Raw genomic sequence first — 19,145 nt, 5'->3', positions numbered from 1 at the left:
TAAATTTTTATCTTATTTATTTATTTATTTTTTTGAGACAGAGTCTCACTCTGTTGCCCAGGCTAGAGTTCAGTGGTGCAATACCGGCTCACTGCAAACTCTACCTACCAGGTTCAAGTGATTTTCCTGCCTCAGCCTCCCAGGTACCTGGGATTACAGGCATGCGCCACCACACCCAGCTAATTTTCATATTTTTAGTCAGACGGGTTTCACCATGTTGGCCAAGCTGGTCTCAAACTCCTGGTTTCAAGTGATCCAACCACCTCTGCCTCCCAAAGTGTTGGGATTACAGGTGTGAGCCACCGCACCAAGCCAAAATTTTACTTTATTACTTTTCCCTACTAACTTAAAATACAAAAATGCTAAGGTTTTTTTTTTGTTGTTTTTTAGGGGTCTTTTTTACCTTTGAATAAAGCTGACCTAAAGGTCACAGTCTTGCTAATTGAAATGTCTTAATCAGGTCTTAAGACTACAAACAAGCAAAGTGTTACATATTGATCCTTTATTGCCATGAAATTTATTCCAAGTCCCTTCACAGTGGAATTTTTGAAACTGCTCCCAGCTTTCATGCCCCCAGAGAATCTTCATCCCTCCATCTTGCCAGCTAGGTCAGAGCGACTTGACCTCACACAAGACAAGCAGGAATGAAGAGGATAAAGGGAGAAGGAAAAAGTGCTACAGCAATCTCAATCATTACTAATTCCGCAACCCATAACTCACCTCCGGGATAGGATGGAGCTCCCCCTGGCTGTGGGGCACCAGGATAGCCTCCAGGGGCTGGATAACCTCCAGGCGCAGGGTAGCCTCCAGCTCCTGGGTAGCCACTACTTGGCACTTGTGGGTAGGCACCTCCGCCCATTGGAGGAAAGCCACTAGGATAAGGATACTGACCAGAAGGGGGAAAAGATGACTCCTGACCTGCAGGCTGAAAAATCAGAATAATTTTTAAACAAATGCGATCATAGAGAACTATGACCCATCTAAAAATAAGGAACAAACAGAGGTTATTATTAAGGTCTAGCTCATTCTTTCACTTTTTAAAACTCTCATTAGAAATCCTGGAATCTTGGCCGGGCGCGGTGGCTCAAGCCTGTAATCCCAGCACTTTGGGAGGCCGAGACGGGCGGATCACAAGGTCACGAGATCGAGACCATCCTGGCTAACACGGTGAAACCCCGTCTCTACTAAGAAATACAAAAAACTAGCCGGGCGCGGTGGCGGGCGCCTGTAGTCCCAGCTACTCGGGAGGCTGAGGCAGGAGAATGGCGTGAACCCGGGAGGCGGAGCTTGCAGTGAGCTGAGATCCGGCCACTGCACTCCAGCCTGGGCAGCAGAGCGAGACTCCGTCTCAAAAAAAAAAAAAAAAAAAAAAAAAAAAAAAAAAAAAGAAATCCTGGAATCTTATACTAGTTTGTCAGTATACCAGTTTGTAAGGACACTTGTTTGTCAGAATTCAGTTAAATTTAATTCTACTTGAGTCAGGCAAGAGGGGTCTGCTTCTCTATTTGGGAGTCAGAACAGGGTTCTTTACAAACCTCAAGGTTTTAAGAAAAAAAAATAAAAAACCTCATTAGTTCCTTCATTTTCCCAGCATCTACAAATATAAGAAAAATCCTCCTCTATACCCTAAACAGAGGAATTTGAGGCTATTTTGCAACACATCTGGATCTGTTACATAATATTTAAACATGAAAAAGGTAACCTGTATATCACATCACACACAGGATGTGACATTTTGGACCTCACAGTTCAGTGCAGTAATACGTAGAGAGGCAGAGATTGTTGCATATTCACTGAACTATTTCTCCCCAGGCCACAAAGCTATACAGACTACATTTCCCAGACCCCCTTGCAGTTAGGTCGGACCACATGAATGAATATCAGTGAATGAACATAGACAGAAGTGACATATACCACTTTCTAAATCTGTCCCCTAAAAACCTCTGGCAAATCCTCCATGTTCTCTCTCTTCCTTCATCTGCCACCCATAAGCAGAGGATCCAGCAGAGGACTCCAAAGTGCTAGAGGATGGTAGGATCAGAATAAGGAAGGAGCCTGGAAACCCAAAACACTGCATGAAACAAAGCCTCGTCCCACCCACCCCCTATCCACTACTGACTTCCAGGAGACTGAAGAAAGAAATACATTTTTTTTTCATTGTGTTAAGTCACTGAGATTCGGGAGTTGTCTGTTTTAGCAACTAGCCTACGCTGACTGAAATAGTTACTAAAGTCCTGTTTAATACATAGGGACTTGGGAACATATCCATAATTCTCATCTCTCCTGTGATAAATTCACAAGAGCTATATAATCACTTTGCATAAGGATAAACATATCACAAACTTGTATAGACCCCTCTTGCTATTCTCCCAGGGTTAGATAGCAGCCCCACAGTTATGAGTATAAAACTGAAATGTAGGCAGGGCTAAGTGGCTCATGCCTGTAATCCCAGCACTTTGGAAGGCCGAGGTGGGTGGATCATGAGGTCAGGAAATCGAGGCCATCCTGGCCAACATGGTGAAACCCCATCTCTACTAAAAATACAAAAACTAGCTGGGCGTGGTGGCATGTACCTGTAATCCCAGCTACTCGGGAGGCTGAGGCAGGAGAATCGCTTGAATCCCGGGAGGCAGAGGTTGCAGTGCGTTGAGATCGCACCACTGCACTCCAGCCTGGTGACAGAGCAAGACTCCGTCTCAAAAAAAAGAAAAACAAAAAACTGAAATGTGGCCGGGCGTAATGGCTCACGCCTATAATCCCAGCACTTTGGGAGGCCAAGGTGGGCAGATCATTTGAGGTCAGGAGTTTGAGACCAGCCTGGCCAACATGGTGAAACCCCTTCTCTACTAAAAATACAAAAATCAGCTGGCCATGGTGGTGGCACCTGTAATCCCAGCTACTCGGGAGGCTGAGGCAGGAGAATCACTTGAACCCAGTAGGCATAAGTTGCAGTGAGCTGAGATCACACCACTGCACTCCAGCTTGGGCGCAGAGCGAGACTCTGTTTCAAAGACAAAAAATAAAACGAAACAAAAAAAACCTGAAATGCACAATTCTTACTTATGGCTCAGCTCTTAGTCCTCAGAGTAGTATAGCTATCAACAAGGTGGAACTTAATAGCACATTTATAAAACGTACTCCAAGTCTAAGAACTATAAATCCACTGCAATTTATCTCTGGGTCAAGCCAAGCCATTAATTATTTTAAACATTCTAACACAAAGGTTAAGACGCAGTGATACTATGACTCAAGGGTATTAAAAAAAAAAAAAAAAAAAAGAACCAGTGATTAATGGGATGGATTTTGCTTACATCTGTGTTTTATTGGCTCATACAGCAGTTAACATTTTTTAAAACTAACTCCTAAATTTTGAAACTTTGGACAATTTCATATAGAACCCAAGTTTCTGGCTTTACTTGAAAGGCTGGAGTATCTAGCAAAGATAAGTGTGCCTCCCACCATGGCTACACAGGGCTGGTGCTAAGCACCTGCCAGCTTTCAATAGACAAAGCAAGACCTCTCTAGTTCCCCACACAACCGCCTTCGCTCACTTGCTCTACTCAGTACCTGTGAGCATCTGAATTTACGACCCCTGCTCTAGCATATCGGTAAGATCTGACATGGCCAGTCCCAAACACCACCTGTTTTAAGGATGTGAGGTATTAAGTGGCAATACTTACAGGATATCCAGGGAAAGGTGGGTAGCCTGTTGGGGGATAGCCTGGGTATGACATTCTGTAAGAACAATAAAAAAGGTCCTCTGTAAGTTTTTTTTTTTTTTTTTTTTTTTTTTGAGACAGTGTCTTGCTCTGTCACCAGGCTGGAGTGCAGTGGCATGATCTCGGCTCACTGCAACCTCTGCCTCCCAGGTTCAAGCGATTCTCCTACCTCAGCCTCCCAAGTAGCTGGGACTACAGGTGCACACCACCATGTCCAGCTAATTTTTGTATTTTTAGTAGAGATGGAGTTTCACCATGTTGGCCAGGATGGTCTCAATCCCTTGACCTGGTGATCCACCTGCCTCGGCCTCCCAAAGTGCTTGGATTACAGGTGTGAGCCACTGTGCCCGGCCTGTAATTTCTTATAATGGTTAAGGCCTTTGAAAACATATAGATATATACACACACACACCCCACACACACACACACAGGGTTTTATGCAAAATATTTCTCTTTTCAAAAGAGTCTGGCATAAAATTAAAGTGTGGATATTAGGGATATAAGCAAAGCTTATTAAATGCTTATTTCATCATTCACACCAATGGAATCAGTACAGCCTAGTAAAGTTTCCAACTTTGTCATGACATACAATTTTTGTCACATCTCAATTCTACCACTACTATTATTTATGAACTATTCTTCTTTCCTCCTTTTTTTTTTGGAGATGGAGTCTTGCCCTGTTGCCCAGGCTGGAGTGTAGTGGCGTGATCTCAGCTCACTGCAACCTCTGCCTCTGGGGTCCAAGTGATTCTCCTCCCTCACCCTCCCGAGTAGCTGGGATTACAGGCGTCTGCCACCATGCTCGGCTATTTTTTTGTATTTTTAGTAGAGATGGGTTTCACCATGTTAGCCAGGCTGGTCTTGAATGCCTAACCTCAGGTGATCCGCCCACCTCGGACTCCCAAAGTGCTGGGATTACAGGCATGAACCACCTCACCTGGCCAAGGCTTCACTTTGGAAGCAGAAAGCAGTCCTCACCAGATGCCAGCACCTCGATCTTGGACTTCCCAGCCTCCAGAACCACACCCAGCCAATCTATTTTTCTTTAAGCCAATTTTTTACTTCCGTTTATTTTTAAAGTATGCTTATTATCAGCACACTTTTAAATATCACCATACTTTTAAATGGAAAACTTCTAAATGGAAAACTTCAGTAGTTTTCTTACTACAAACAGAAGGTAATATTAAAATAAATACTTAGCTATTACAATAAAAAGTCCTTTCTAGGTGCCACAGAAATCCCCTCATATGGTGATATAACCACATTATGGGAAACAACGGTACAATGGTTAGGAGTTAACATTCTGGAGTCACATATACGTGGATTAAACTCTAGCTTTCTTTTTTTAAACTTTTTATTTTTGAGACAAGGTGTTGCTCTGTCACCCAGGCTGGGGTATAGCGGTGCAATTACAGCTCACTGCAGCCTCGACCTCCTGGGCTCAAGTGATCTTCCCACCTCAACACCCCGTGCTGTAGCTGGGACCACAGGTGCGTACCACCATGACTGGCGAATTTTTGTATTTTTTTGTAGAGATGGGGATTCACCATATTGCCCAGGCTGGTCTTGAACTCAAGTGATCTGCCTGCCTCATCCTCTCAAAGTGCTGGGATTACAGGCATAAGCCACAGAGCCCAGCCCGAAATTACTGTTTTAATGACACTTTGAAAATTATTCCTGTGTAGTTATGCTATCAATTTGACACATATTAGGTCCATTTGTTTCATTTTGCTTTTGACTTTTAAGGTTTTAAAATTTTTTGATTTAGTTTTATAATTATATAAAACATTTTCTGGATTCTAAAGTCAAATCTACAAAACAAGATATGTTCAGAAACCTGTTAACTTCTAACCCTGTCCCTTACTATCTCCTACATATGATTACTTTTACAGTTTATCTACCTATCTTTAAGTACATAAGCTGATATGTCTATATTTGTATCCCCATTCCATTCTTACATAAAACATACTGTTTTTTTGTTTTTTTGAGACTCACTCTGTCGCCCAGGCTGGAGTACAGTGGCATGATCTCAGCTCATTGCAACCTCCATCCCTTGGGTTCAAGCGATTCTCCTGCCTCAGCCTCCCAAGTAGCTGGGATTACAGGTGACTGCCACCGCGCCCAGCTACTTTTTGTATTTTTAGTAGAGATGGGGTTTCACCATCTTGGCCAGGCTGGTCTTGAACTACTAACCTGGTGATCCACCTGCCTCGGCCTCCCAAAGTGCTAGGATTACAGGCATGAGCCACTGCTCTTGGCCCATACTCTGTTTCTTTACTGGCTTTTTTCTCTTATTATGGCTATCATCCATAGTCTTCAATCCTTTTTAAAAACAATAACATAGGCCAGGCACAGTGGCTCATGCCTGTAAATCCCAGCACTTTGGAAGGCTGAGGCAGTAGAATCTCTTGCGGCCAGGAGTTTGAGATCAGCCTGGGCAACAAAGAGAGACCTCATCTCTACAAAAAGTAAAATAATTAGCCAGGCATGGTGGTGTGCACCTGTAGTGCCAGTTATTCAGAAGCCTGGGCAGGAAGATCACTTGAGCCCAAGACTTCAAGGCTGTAGTGAGCTAGGATCGCACCACTGCACTCCAGCCTGGGCAACAGAGTGACACCGTGTACCTTAAAAAAAACAAACAAAAAACACAACTACATAGTACTTCAGTGTGTGGCTACATCATGGCTTATTTAATGGCAGACATCTGAGTTATTTCTACTCTTTTAACTATTAGTCTTGCAACGAACAGCCCTGTACAGGTACCTCTCTGTATATTTTGCCAATATTATCTTTGGGGAAGATTCCTAGAAATGGCATTGCTGAGACAAGCGGTAAAGGTGAATGTGATACTGCCCAATTCCCCTCCACAGGGGTTGTACCAATTTGCATTTTCACCAGCACTGCCAACAGAATTTTCCATCTAACATCCTGGATTTCTAGCTGTGTGAATATGGGCAAGTTACTTAGCTTCTCAAAGGAAGTTACTTAGCCTTTTTAGGCCTTATTTCTTCACCTATAAAATGGGATGTGAACATACCTACTTAAGGATGTTGTTGTAAGAATTAAGTAAAAGAATATAGGCAAAGCATTTAGCAGTGCTTGGAATAAATTAAGTCCTCAATAAATGTTAACTGCTATGATCATAGAGAACTGTGATACATAACACAAGAATATTAAAAAATAATTAGCACAAAGTTTGGCTTTTATTCATTCATTATAACACTTTCAGTATATTTACCTTCTCAATTTTATTAGACTTAGACTAATTTTAAAATTAAAATGCTTTCTGATGGAAAAAGAAAGTAGGGTGGTAGAGTGTGGTTAGTCTGAGATTAAGGAGGCATTCATATATTATCTATTCTGTGATAATAATGGTGATCAAAAGTTGATAGTCTTATGATCAGCAAACATAACACTGGAAATATCTTTTAAAAACTGCAGTCTGTACCAGAAAGTTTGAAAGTTACGTTCTTCAAAAGGTACTCATTTCCATTTGGAAAAGTAAACAATAACCTGCACATCAAGTGATGTTAAGACATTACTATTTTTTTAGGTGTGATAATGGTATTATGATTTTCATCAAGTATTCTGATCTTTTAGAGATATACACTAAATATTTACAGACAAAATGACATGTCAGGGATTGTGTCAAAATAATATGCAGGAATATTATATATAATATAGTGCAGGAATTTAGACATAATAAGCAACCAGGAGTTGATAACTGTTCACGCTGGGTGATGAGTACATGGGATTCATTACACTCTCCTGTCCATTTTTGAAAAGACGGCTCATGTAAAATAAATGGAGCTAGTGTGGTTAAAAACAAATATCCCTATATATATACATATATCTTCTGCATTTGAAGAAAACACTATTAACCTAAAGCAAATGCAAATAAACAGAGAAAAAACAAACATTCAAAAGAATACCCTCTTAGCCTGATCAAATCTAAAATACGGTCAGGCGCAGTAGCTCACGTCTGTAATCTCAGCACCCTGGGAGGCCAATGCCGGTGGATCACTTGAGGTCAGAGACCAGCCTGACCAACATGGTGAAACCCTGTCTCTATTAAAAATACAAAAATTGGGGCGGGGCACGGTGGCTCACGCCTGTAATCCCAACACTTTGGGAGGCTGAGGAGGATCACAAGGTCAGGAGACTGAGGCCATCCAGGCTAACAAAATGAAACCCCGTCTCTACAAAAAATACAAAAAATTAGCCAGGCGTGGTGGCACGCACCTGTAGTCCCAGCTACTTGGAAGGCTGAGGCAGGAGAATCACTTGAACCCGGGAGGCGGAGGTTGCAGTGAGCCAAGATTGCACCATTGCACTCCAGCCTGGGCCACAGAGCAAACTTCTGTCTCAAAAAAAAAAAAAAAAAAAAGAAAAAAGAAAAGGCTGGGTGCGGTGGCTCACGCCCGTAATCCCAGCACTTTGGGAGGCTGAGGCAGGTGGATCACCTGAGGTCGGGAGTTCGAGATCAGCCTGGCCAACATGGTAAAATGCTGTCTCTACTAAAGATACAAAAATTAGCCAGGCATGGTGGCATGTGCCTGTAATCCCAGCTATTCAGGAGGCTGAGGCAGGAGAATTGCTTGAGCCGAGATCACGCCACTGCACTCTAGCCTGGACAATAGGGCAAAACTCTGTTTCAACAACAACAAAAAAATCTAAAATACTATTAGTGATCAGATATAATATACCTGGCAAATATATCTATATAAAGTCAGTAATCACTTTTTTGGCATCTACAAGAAAACATTGCTACAAGTGGAGAGTGAATGATCAAAGGTTTAAACTAGGTTTTTTTTTTTTTTTTTTTGAGACGGAGTCTCGCTCTGTCACCCAGGCTGGAGTGCAGTGGCCGGATCTCAGCTCACTGCAAGCTCCGCCTCCCGGGTTCACGCCATTCTCCTGCTTCAGCCTCCCGAGTAGCTGGGACTACAGGCGCCTGCCACCTCACCCGGCTAAGTTTTTGTATTTTTAGTAGAGACGGGGTTTCACTGTGTTAGCCAGGATGGTCTCGATCTCCTGACCTCGTGATCCGCCTGTCTCAGCCTCCCAAAGTGCTGGGATTACAGGCTTGAGCCACCGCGCCCGGCCTAAACTAGGTTTTTAAAGGTGCTAGACACAGATAGGCAAGAAAGTAGAACAATGTTATTTGCAAGGCAAAAGGTGGGATGTAACTGTGAGGTGGAGGATCACCAAAACAGACTAAGGAGCAGATTAAGACAGAAGTCAGTTAGGAGGACTTCCCTATGTGTAGAATAAAATACTCATCATTCTCCACCACACCACTCAACATCCTTTATCTGTCAATAGCACCCCTACTTAAATTACCTAATACTCCAGAATAGTAAGAAACCCAGTATTTTTATCTTCTTCTTTTTTTTTTTTTTTGAGACAGAGTTTCGCTCTAGTCGCCCCAGCTGGAGTGCAGTGGTGTGATCTCAGCTCACTGCAACCTCCACCTTCTGGGTTCAAGTGATTCTCCTGCCTCAGCCTCCTGAGTAACTGGGATTACAGGCGCCCACCACCACGCTGGCTTATTGTATTTCAGTAGAGAGGGGGTTTCACCATGTTGGCCAGGCTGGTCTCGAACTCCTGACCTCAGGTGATCTGCCCACCTCGGCCTCCCAAAGAGCTGGGATCACAGGCATAAGCCACCATGCCTGGCCAAAACCCAGCATTTTTCTATCCATCCTTTGAAATGCCTCTCTTGTAATTTCTGTTCTCATGGTCACATACTTAGACCAAGTTTCATCACTTGATGCCTATCTTACTAAAACTCCTTCTCTGTTTATATTCTTGCTTATACTCTCTCACCCTCCCAATTTTCTCAGACACTGTCACTAAACTTTCCTAAAATGCTACTCTTTCAGCAAACTGCTCTTCAGCTCAAAAATCATCAATGACTACTGCTAGAGTATCAGATGAAAATTAATTGGCCTGATATTCAGGTCTCCTTAGTACTGGCTCCAATTATTATTATTTTATTTATATATATATATATATATATATATATATATATATATATATATATATATTTTTTTTTTTTTTTTTTTTTTTTTTTTTTTTTTTTTGAGACAGAGTCTCACTCTGTCACCCAGGCTGGAGTGCAGTGGCCGGATCTCAGCTCACTGCAAGCTCCGCCTTTCAGGTTCACGCCATTCTCCTGTCTCAGCCTCCCGAGTAGCTGGGACTACAGGCGCCCACCACCTCGCCCGGCTAGTTTTTTGTATTTTTTAGTAGAGACGGGGTTTCACCGTGTTAGCCAGGATGGTCTCGATCTCGTGACCTTGTGATCCGCCCGTCTCGGCCTCCCAAAGTGCTGGGATTACAGGCTTGAGCCACCGCGCCCGGCCTATTATATATATTTTTTTGAGATGGTTTCTTGCTCTATTGCCCAGGCTGGAGTATAGTAGCGTGATATCAGCTCACTGCAGCCTTGATTTCCTGGACTCAGATGATCCTCTTATCTCAGTCTCCCAAAGAGCTGAGACTACAGGTGCACATCACCATACCTGGCTAATTTTTTGTATTTTTAGTAAAGACGGGGTTTCGCCATGCTGCCCAGGCTGATCTTGAACCCCTGGGTTCAAGAGATCCACCCGCCTCAGCCTCCCAAAGTGCTAGGATTACAGGCATGAGCCACCGCATCCAGCCTCTATTTATCTATTTAATTCATTTCTTACCAACACCTAACCCGTGTCAATGCAAAATCTCTAACACTTGAACTATTCCCAGCATTCCTTTGCTTAAGCCATTCTTATCATTAACAGACTTGGCCCTCAACCCTGGGCTTACTCACCCCTCCTATCTAGCTCAAGTCTTCTCTCTTCCTTCTTTGAACAACGAGGTTGACTAAAATAGTGTTTCCCAATGTTTTCTTTTTGAGACAGTTTTGTTCTATTGCCCAGGCTGGAATGCAGTGGCACAATCTCGGATCACTGCAGCCTCGCCTCCTGGGTTCAAGCGATTCTCCTCCTTCAGCATCCCAAGTAGCTGAGACTACAGGTGCACACCACCACACCTGCTTAATTTTTGTATTTTTAGTGGAGACAGGGTTTCACTATGTTGGCCAGGCTGGTCACAAACTCCTGACCGCAAGTGATCTGCCTTCGTCAGTCTCCCAAAGTGCTGGGATTATAGGCGTGAGCTACCGCGCCTGGCCTCAAACTTTAATGTATATATGAATCCCTAGGGATCTTGTTAAAATAGAGACTTTAATTCAGTAGCTCCAGGATGGGGCCTGAGATTCTGCATTTCTAAAGCTTTCAGGTGATATGGCTTCTGCAGGTCTGTGATTCACACTCTGATACCAGAATACTTCGGGATTTCTGGATCTACACCTAATTTTCTAAATTTGTAAATATATGTTTTGGCACTTCTCATCAATATAGCTATAAATGATTCATATTTCTTTTATACCAAGATGCCAGATAAACCCAACTCAAGTCAACGTTTATGAACGTCCACTGTGTAATAAGCACTGTCCTAGGTGCTGATAGAAAGATTGAGAATAAGTATTCAGCCTTTTGAGTACACGGTATAGGAAAATGAGACAATATAGTGTCTCTTATGACAGGAACACAGGATAGAAGCTAAAAATGTGCTGAATTGAGAATAAATGGACATAGATTGAATCAAGGCTGTAAGTCAATAAGAAACATAAAATGATACAAAAACTGACCCAGTCAATTCTAAATTGTCATTTGGGATCCCAAAGGGCTGGATATAAAAACAGGGACAGGCTAATTGTTTTTTGCTTTTTTCTTTTCTAAGCCTGGTTTGTATAAAGAGTAAAGGAGAGACAAAAGCTTTAAAGAATGGTCAGATAGGCTGGGCACAGTGGCTCACACCTATAATCCCAAAACTCTGGGAGGGGAGGGAAGGGGGAAGGGGAAAGGTAAGGGAAAGGAAAGGACAAGACAAAACAAGGAAAAAGAAAAAGAAAAGTAGATAGACAAAGGACAAAAGGGTCAGGGTCAAAATAAAGGGAAAAAAATCTGAAATTAATTTATGAGATAAATTAATAGTAATTTGAAAGGCAATAAGCAGTTATAGTACCAAAGACTTCATAAGCAATTTAAATTTCTAAGTCTCAAGAAATTGTTCCAGTGACAAAACCTATATCTAAATTCTTTAGCTACTATCCTAAATCTTACCTTTGAGAACCTGAAGGAATTATGTCAACAAAAATGAAAATAAGGCAAAGATTATCTGTATATAATAAAAATTAAAGCAATTTTAAGAAAGTGAATTTTGGTACATTTTGAAAAACAATTATATAAAAGACTAGAAGGCAATTCCATTTCCAGGAATGTACCTTATAGAAATACTTGCACAAGGACAAAATTATATATGTACAAGGCTATTCACTGCAGTATTTTTTTAATAGGAAAAGGTTAAAAACCACCTGAACGTCCATCAACAAGGGACAGGTGTCATCCCAGGGATGCAGGAATGATTTAACATATACAAGTCAATAAATGCGATGTATCACATAAACAGAATTAAAAACAAAAACCATATGATCATCTCAATAGATGCAGAAAAAGCATTCAACAAAATCCAGCACCCCTTTACAATAAAAAAACTCTCAACAAACGAGGTATAGAAAGGACCTAACTCAAAATAATAAAAGCCATATACAATGACAAAGCCAACATCATACTGAATGGGGAAAAGTTGAAAGCATTCCCCCTAAGAACAGGAACAGGACGTCCACTTTCACCACTCCTATTAGAGGGAAAGCAAGGGAAAGCAATAAAGTGCATCCAAATTGAAAAAGAGGAAATCAAACTATCACTGTTTGCAGATGTTATGACTATATACCAAGGAAATCCTAAAGACTCCAACAGACTCTTAGATTTGATAAATGAAATCAGTAAAGTCTCAGGTTACAAAATCAATGTACACAAATCAGTAACACTGCTATATACCAAAAACGTCCAAGCTGAGAATCAAATCAAGAACTCAATCCCTTTTACAACAGCTGCAAAAATAAAAAATAAATAGAATACCTAGGAATATGCTTAACCAAGGAGATGACAGATCTCTACAAGGAGAACTACAAAATACTGCTGAAAGAAATCACAGATGACACAAACAAATGAAAACTCATCCCGTGCTCACGGATTGGAAGAATCAATATTGTGAAAATGACTATACTGCCCAAAGCAATCTACAGATTCAATGCAATTCCCATCAAAATACCAAGATCATTTTTCACAGAAGTAGAAAAAACAATCCTAGCATTTATATGGAACCAAAACGAGCCTGAATAGCCAAAGCAATCCCAAGCAAAAAGACAAATTTGGAGACCTCACATTACCAGACTTCAAATACACTACAAGCCTATAGCTACAAGAACAGCATGGTACTGGTATAAAAGTAGGCACATAGACCAATGGAACAAAATAGAGAACCCAGAAATAAAGCCAAATACATACAGCCAACTGCTCTTTGACAAAGCACACAAAAACAAAAGTTGGGGAATGGACACCCTATTTAATAAATGATGCTGGGAAAACTGGCAAGCCACATGAAGATGAAACTGGATCCCTATCTATCACCCTATACAAAAATCAACTCAAGTTGATAAAAGATTTAAATATAAGACCTGAAACTATAAAAATTCTAGAACATTGGAAACAGTCTTCTAAACACTGGCCTAGGCAAAGAATTCATGACTAAGACCCCAAAAGCAAATGCAGCAAAAACAAAAATAAATAGATGGGACCTAATTAAACTAAAAAGCTTCTGCACAGCAAAAGAAATAAACAGAGTAAACAGACCACCAACAGAATGGGAGAAAATATTTGTAAATTATGCATCCAACAAAGGACTAGTATCCAGAATCTACAAGGAACTGAAATCAAAAGAAAAAAAACAATTGCATTAAAAACTGAGCAAAGGACATGAATAGACATTTCTCAAAAGAAGATATACAAATGGCCAACAAACATGAAATAAATGTTCAACATCATTAATCATCAGGGAAATGCAAATTAACCACAATGAGATACCACCTTGCTTCTACAGGAATGGTCATTATTAAAAAGCCAAAAAAAGGGCCTGGCGCGGTAGTCCACATGTGTAATCCCAGCACTTTGTGAGGCCGAGGCGGGCAGATCACCTGAAGAGGTCAGGAGTTTAAGACTAGCCAGAATGGCATGGAGAAACCTGTCTCTACTAAAAATACAAAAGTAGCTGGGCATGGTGGCACATGCCTGTAATCCCAGCTACTCAGGAGGATGAGTTAGAAGAATTGCTTGAATCCGGGAGGCAAAGGTTGGGGTGAGCCGAGATGGCGCCACTGCACTCCAGCCTGGGCAATAAGAGCAAGACTCAGTCTCAAAAAAAAAAAAAAAAAAAAAGTCAAAACACAATAGATGTTGGTGTGGATGTGGGGAAAAGGGACCACTTATTACACTGCTATACAGCCTCTACAGAAAACAGTATGGAGACTCCTTAAAGAGCTAAAAATAGATCTACCTTTCCACCCAGAAATTCCATTGCTGGGTATCTACCCAAAGGAAAGGAAGTCATTATATGAAAAAGACTTTTGCACATGTATATTTATAGCGGCACAATTCACAACTGCAAAGATGTGGAATCAACCTAAGTGCCCATCAACTGAGTGGATAAAGAAAATGTGGTATACATAAACCATGGAATACTACTCAGCCATTAAAAGGAACAAAATAATGTCTTTTGCAGCAGCTTGTATTAAGCTGGAGGCAATTTTTCTAGGTGAAGTAACACAGGGGTGGAAAACCAAAAGCCGTATGTTCTCACATTATAGGTGGAAGCTAAGCTATGAGTATGCAAAGGCATAGGTATGAAGTGTTATAATGGACTTTAGAGACTCAGAAAGGGGTGGGTGAAAAGGGGCTAGGAATAAAAACTACACATTAGGTACAATGTACATTACTTGGGTGACTAAAATCTCAGAATTCACCACCATATAATTCATCTATGTAACAAAACACCACTTGTACTCCAAAAGCTGTTGAAATTTTATCTTTTATTTTTTTTGGAGATGGAGTCTTGCTCTATCATCCAGGCTGGAGTGCAGTGGTGTGATCTCCATTCAATGCAACCTCCACCTCCCAGGTTCAAGCGATTCTCCTGTCTCGGCTTCCCAAGTAGCTGGGATTACAAGCACGTGCCACCACACCCGGCAAAATTTTGTATTTTTAGTAGAGACACGGTTTCACCCTGTTGGCCAGGTTGGTCTCGAACTCCTGACCTCAGGTGATCCACCCACCTCGGCTTCCCAAAATGCTGGAATTACAGGCGTGAGTCACTGTGCCGGGCCACTGCTGAAATTTTTAAAAAGGAGGGACAGGTGAAACAGATTATGGATAGCCATATAAGGAGGTGTTACGTGGTTATTAAAAATGAGGCAGCTTTTTTGTTTTTTTTACCCATATATGAAACCATGTGTAACACATATCAATGAAAAAAAAAAGGCAAAGGGAAAAACTGCATAGTGTGCAGCCATATGTGTAAAAAATGTACTGATTTGGACCTATAGAATATCCCTGAAAGGACACTCAAGGAAGTAGAAAACAGTGACTGCCTCCTGCATGAAGAACTGGGACACAATGGAGAAGACTATTTACTTTTCTCTTTCACTCTTTTTTTTTTTTTTTTTTTTTTGAGATGGAGTCTCACTCTGTTGCCAGGCTGGAGTGCAGTGGTGCGATCTCAGTTCACCGCAACCTCCACCTCCTGGGTTCAAGAGATTCTTGTGCCTCAGCCTCCTGAGTAGCTGGGACTACAGGCGCGTGCCACCAAGCCCGGCTAATTTTTGTATTTTTAGTAGAGACGGGCTATCACCGTGTTAGCCAGGATGGTCTCGATCTCCTGATCTCCTGATCTGCCCGCCTCGGCCTCCCAAAGTGCTGAGATTACAGGCGTCAGTCACTGCACCGGCAAAGACTGACTTTTCAATGTACTTTAGCCCTTAGAATTGTTCATATATCATTTATTCAAGAGGCAGATTTTAAACGTTTTTGTAAAAAGCTAAATAACGCCCAGAGTGACTCAAAAAAGTTCTCAACTTTGCCCAAATGAATAGTCTAGAGTTTTTGTTTTTTGTTTTTTTGAGAGGGAGTCTCACTCTGTCGCCCAGGTCGGTATGCAGTGGCACAATCACGGCTTACTGCAAGTTCCGCCTCCCGGGTTCATGCCATTCTCTTCCCTCAGCCTCCCGAGTAGCTGGGACTACAGGCGCCTGCCACCACGCCCGGCAAATATTTTGTATTTTTAGTAGAGACGGGATTTCCCCGTGTTAACTGGGATGGTCTTGATATCCTGACCTCGTGATCCACCCGCCTCGGCCTCCCAAAGTGCTGGAATTACAGGCGTGAGCCACTGCGCCCGGCCTTGTTTTTTTTTTTTTTTTTTTTTTTGGGGGGGGGACAGTCTCTCTGCCGATCAGGCTGCAGTGCAGTGGCGATCTCAGCTCATTGCAACCTCCGCTTCCGGGGTTCAAGTGACTCTCCTGCCTCAGCCTCCAGAGTGGCTGGGATTACAGGCGCGCACCACCACGCCCAGCTAATTTTTGTATTTTTAAGTAGAGACAGGGTTTCACCGTGTTGGTCAAGCTGGTCTCGAACTCCTCCTGACCTCGTGATACTTCCGCCTCGGACTCCCAAAGTGCTGGGATTACAGTCATGAGCCATCGCACCCGGCCTTCTTTTTTTTTTTTTTTTTTTAAAACATTCTCTGCTGTTAGCAACCACTTTTAAAAGGCTAGAAAATCATTTTTGGTTTTCCAAACCATCTCCACCCAGTGAGTCAGTCAGTAAGAGGGCTGGGTCTCACCGTTTCTCACAGATGGCATGAAGCCCAGGAAACCAAGAGGCAGCTGTTGCAAATTTATGGGGGAAAAAAATACACGAAACAGGAAGGGTGACTGAAGATAACGCGCAACAGCGAATACAATTTTGCAAAACCGGCCTCTAGGTCTGGTAGGATCATTTAAATCAGTCAGCGATTTGGAGAAAGAACGTGGAGGCATGGCTAGTCCTCTGCACGGACAGGTAGGTAGTCACCCACCAGTGAGGACTGAAAGTTTGCAGTGTCCAAAATTATCTCTTCTACCTATTTAGGGCTTGAAACTCTTTCCTTGCCTGGAAGGTAACTCATTACACTCACATCATCTAATTCGGACACATTTAGCAGATTAGCTGGCTATCAGCTGGCAAAAATTATGACATTTACGGCAGCCGGAAGATAACAGCGTCATGTCTGTCACTTTAGGGTGGACATCAGCCATCTACCTCTGCACCTTGGTTTCCTTGGGCAGTTTTTGCACAGGACGAGCTAATTTCAACACACATTTGCTGCTGGTCGGGGAACAGGAATTAAATATGGACTGCTATCCTAGAAGAGCTTCCAAGAACTGTAAACGAGAACCAGTGTACAATCTTGGCCTGGCGCATTCTGTCCTACGCTTCACTAAGCACAGTAAAAATTTCCCAAGTTTCCCTAAATTCGCTGTGTCACCGGAAAGTACAGCCACCACCAGCCAGATGGCTTTCAGCACTGCCCGTGCGTTTCCCTACTCAGCCTCCCGCAAGGCGGCTGGGCCACGCTCCGGCCTCAGTCCCTCCACCTGACCGAGGGCGGGGCGCCACTGGTCCCTGGGATTTCCAAACCCACCGAAGGGCTTCCCGTAAGCCGCGCCGGCCGCCTCACCCACGCCACCCCAACACACCCTGGCCGGCAGCCCGGCTCCGAGAGGCGCACACCGGGTCGCCGCCACCCGGGAGGCCCACACGGCCCTTCAGACGCGCCCTACCAGCTCCGGGACAGCGGCGCCCAGAGCAGGCCGAGGGCAAGACCACCGAGGCGGACAAGGTGGGAAGGGGAGGGGGCGCCGCTCCTCACCTGACCCCGGCAGCAGCGTCACAGCCCAACCCGGTCGCCCGCAAGATGGAGCCGGGGGCGGGCCCAGGGAAGGCGGGGCGTCTCGCGAGCCCGTTAGGATCGCTGCTGCAGCCGGGAACGCCCCCGAAGCCGGAGGGGGCGGTGCGGGGAGCGGGCTGTCCCTGAGTCCCGCCCCTAGGCTCCACCTGAGAGAAAGACTCTCCCTTCGTGTGGCCCAGTGGATTTTTAATCACATTTATCTGTCGCAAGGACCCTGCGCCAATCCCTTTTAAGGCTGCCTCAAGTCACCTAGAAAGTTGCAGCAGTCCTGGGGGTGTCCGGGGCCCCTTCAGTGGTGGGCAGTAGAGAAGGGCTGAGACAGGGAGGCTGGTGCAGCCTCTCCGCCTTTGAAATGCCGTTCTCCAGGTATTTTCTGGGGACAAACACAGCGTTTTTTGTTAGCCTCCTGTGAAAGTAATATTTGTGGGAAATCTTAGTTGGAACTGTAGATGAACTAATCAAAATCACTCCCGAAGGGAGTTGTTAGGTGGTTGTAGGCTCCCCTCGTGGGCTTGAGCATTAAACACACATTAGCATTAAACATTCGAGGCAATTACAAGGGCTCAGATCAATATTTTAAACTCGTTAAGGAATTTATATTACAGAGCAAAAACCAATCAGCTACCTTTTAGAGTGGTAAAAGGTAGTTTCTGGGTGTGGTCCCTGGAACAGCATCATCATAATACTGGAAACGTGTTAGTAATGCAGATTATTGAACTCCACCTTAGACCTACTGAATCAAACTCCCGGGATGGTGCCCAGCAATCTGTTTTAACAAGTCCTCCAGGTGGTTTTGATGCACACTAAAGTTTGCACATCCGATGCACATCAACTTATTCCTCTATACACTTTTCTACCCAAAAGCTTCCTCATGGGGGTGGAATAGAGTGGACTACGATTTTAAATGGGAAGAGCAAGCAAAATATACATGGCTTCCAAATAAGTGTGTGGAGTGAAAAGTATTTGAGGAAGGTCACTGCCTGATTTAACAGTGGTAGACAAAACTGCACAACTCTCTGGGTGACCAGCATTAATTCCCTGGCGCCCAAGTCTGTCTACCTGGAAAATAACACAGGACTTTCTGTCCTACCTACCCCAGAGACCTTCAGGATTTAAGCATTGCCTGAGAAGCCTACTCTGTTCATTCTACAGAGTTCCCTTTGTGAGCTCATTCCAAACCCTCCCTCTGCCTTAATTACCACAATAACAGGGTATTTGCCAAACCTGTTATTTCCAGTCCACTTTCCTGAGCTGCAGGAATCGTCCAATAGTCTACCATGACATTTGCCATTTCATCCTTTCAATTCATCCTTTCTTCCTGGCATAAAAGGCGTTCCAGGATCGGAGACCCTTCCCTCCTGCAACCTCTGCTTAGAAAGCACTGCTTGGCCGGGCGCGGTGGCTCAAGCCTGTAATCCCAGCACTTTGGGAGGCCGAGACGGGTGGATCACGAGGTCAGGAGATCGAGACCATCCT

The 19,145-nt window shown here is 43.3% G+C and overlaps 1 protein-coding gene across 6 annotated transcripts in view; it reads right to left on the bottom strand.

Moving 5' to 3' along the window:
• Window positions 1-17,684, bottom strand: part of ANXA7 (annexin A7) — a 40,548-nt gene extending 22,864 nt beyond the window's left edge. For 2 of the 6 annotated variants that reach the window (XM_028853431.2, XM_077945227.1), the window contains exons 1-3: window positions 17,458-17,677; window positions 3,681-3,735; window positions 721-925 (exon numbers count right to left, since the gene is read on the bottom strand). In XM_028853431.2, coding sequence (XP_028709264.1) covers window positions 721-925; window positions 3,681-3,734 — 259 coding nt within the window. In that variant the 5' untranslated portion in view covers window position 3,735; window positions 17,458-17,677. Of the gene's footprint in view, window positions 1-720; window positions 926-3,680; window positions 3,736-17,457 lie in introns of all 6 variants that reach the window. The other 4 variants (XM_028853435.2, XM_028853436.2, NM_001260935.2 and 1 more) reach the window with 3 other exon arrangements.
• Window positions 17,685-19,145: the final 1,461 nt, after the last annotated feature.

This window comes from Macaca mulatta, chromosome 9, assembly GCF_049350105.2.
Source record: "Macaca mulatta isolate MMU2019108-1 chromosome 9, T2T-MMU8v2.0, whole genome shotgun sequence".
Taxonomy (NCBI): domain Eukaryota; kingdom Metazoa; phylum Chordata; class Mammalia; order Primates; family Cercopithecidae; genus Macaca; species Macaca mulatta.
The sequence above is the reverse complement of the archived record's forward strand: the minus strand, read 5'-3'. Positions and strand labels throughout refer to the sequence as shown.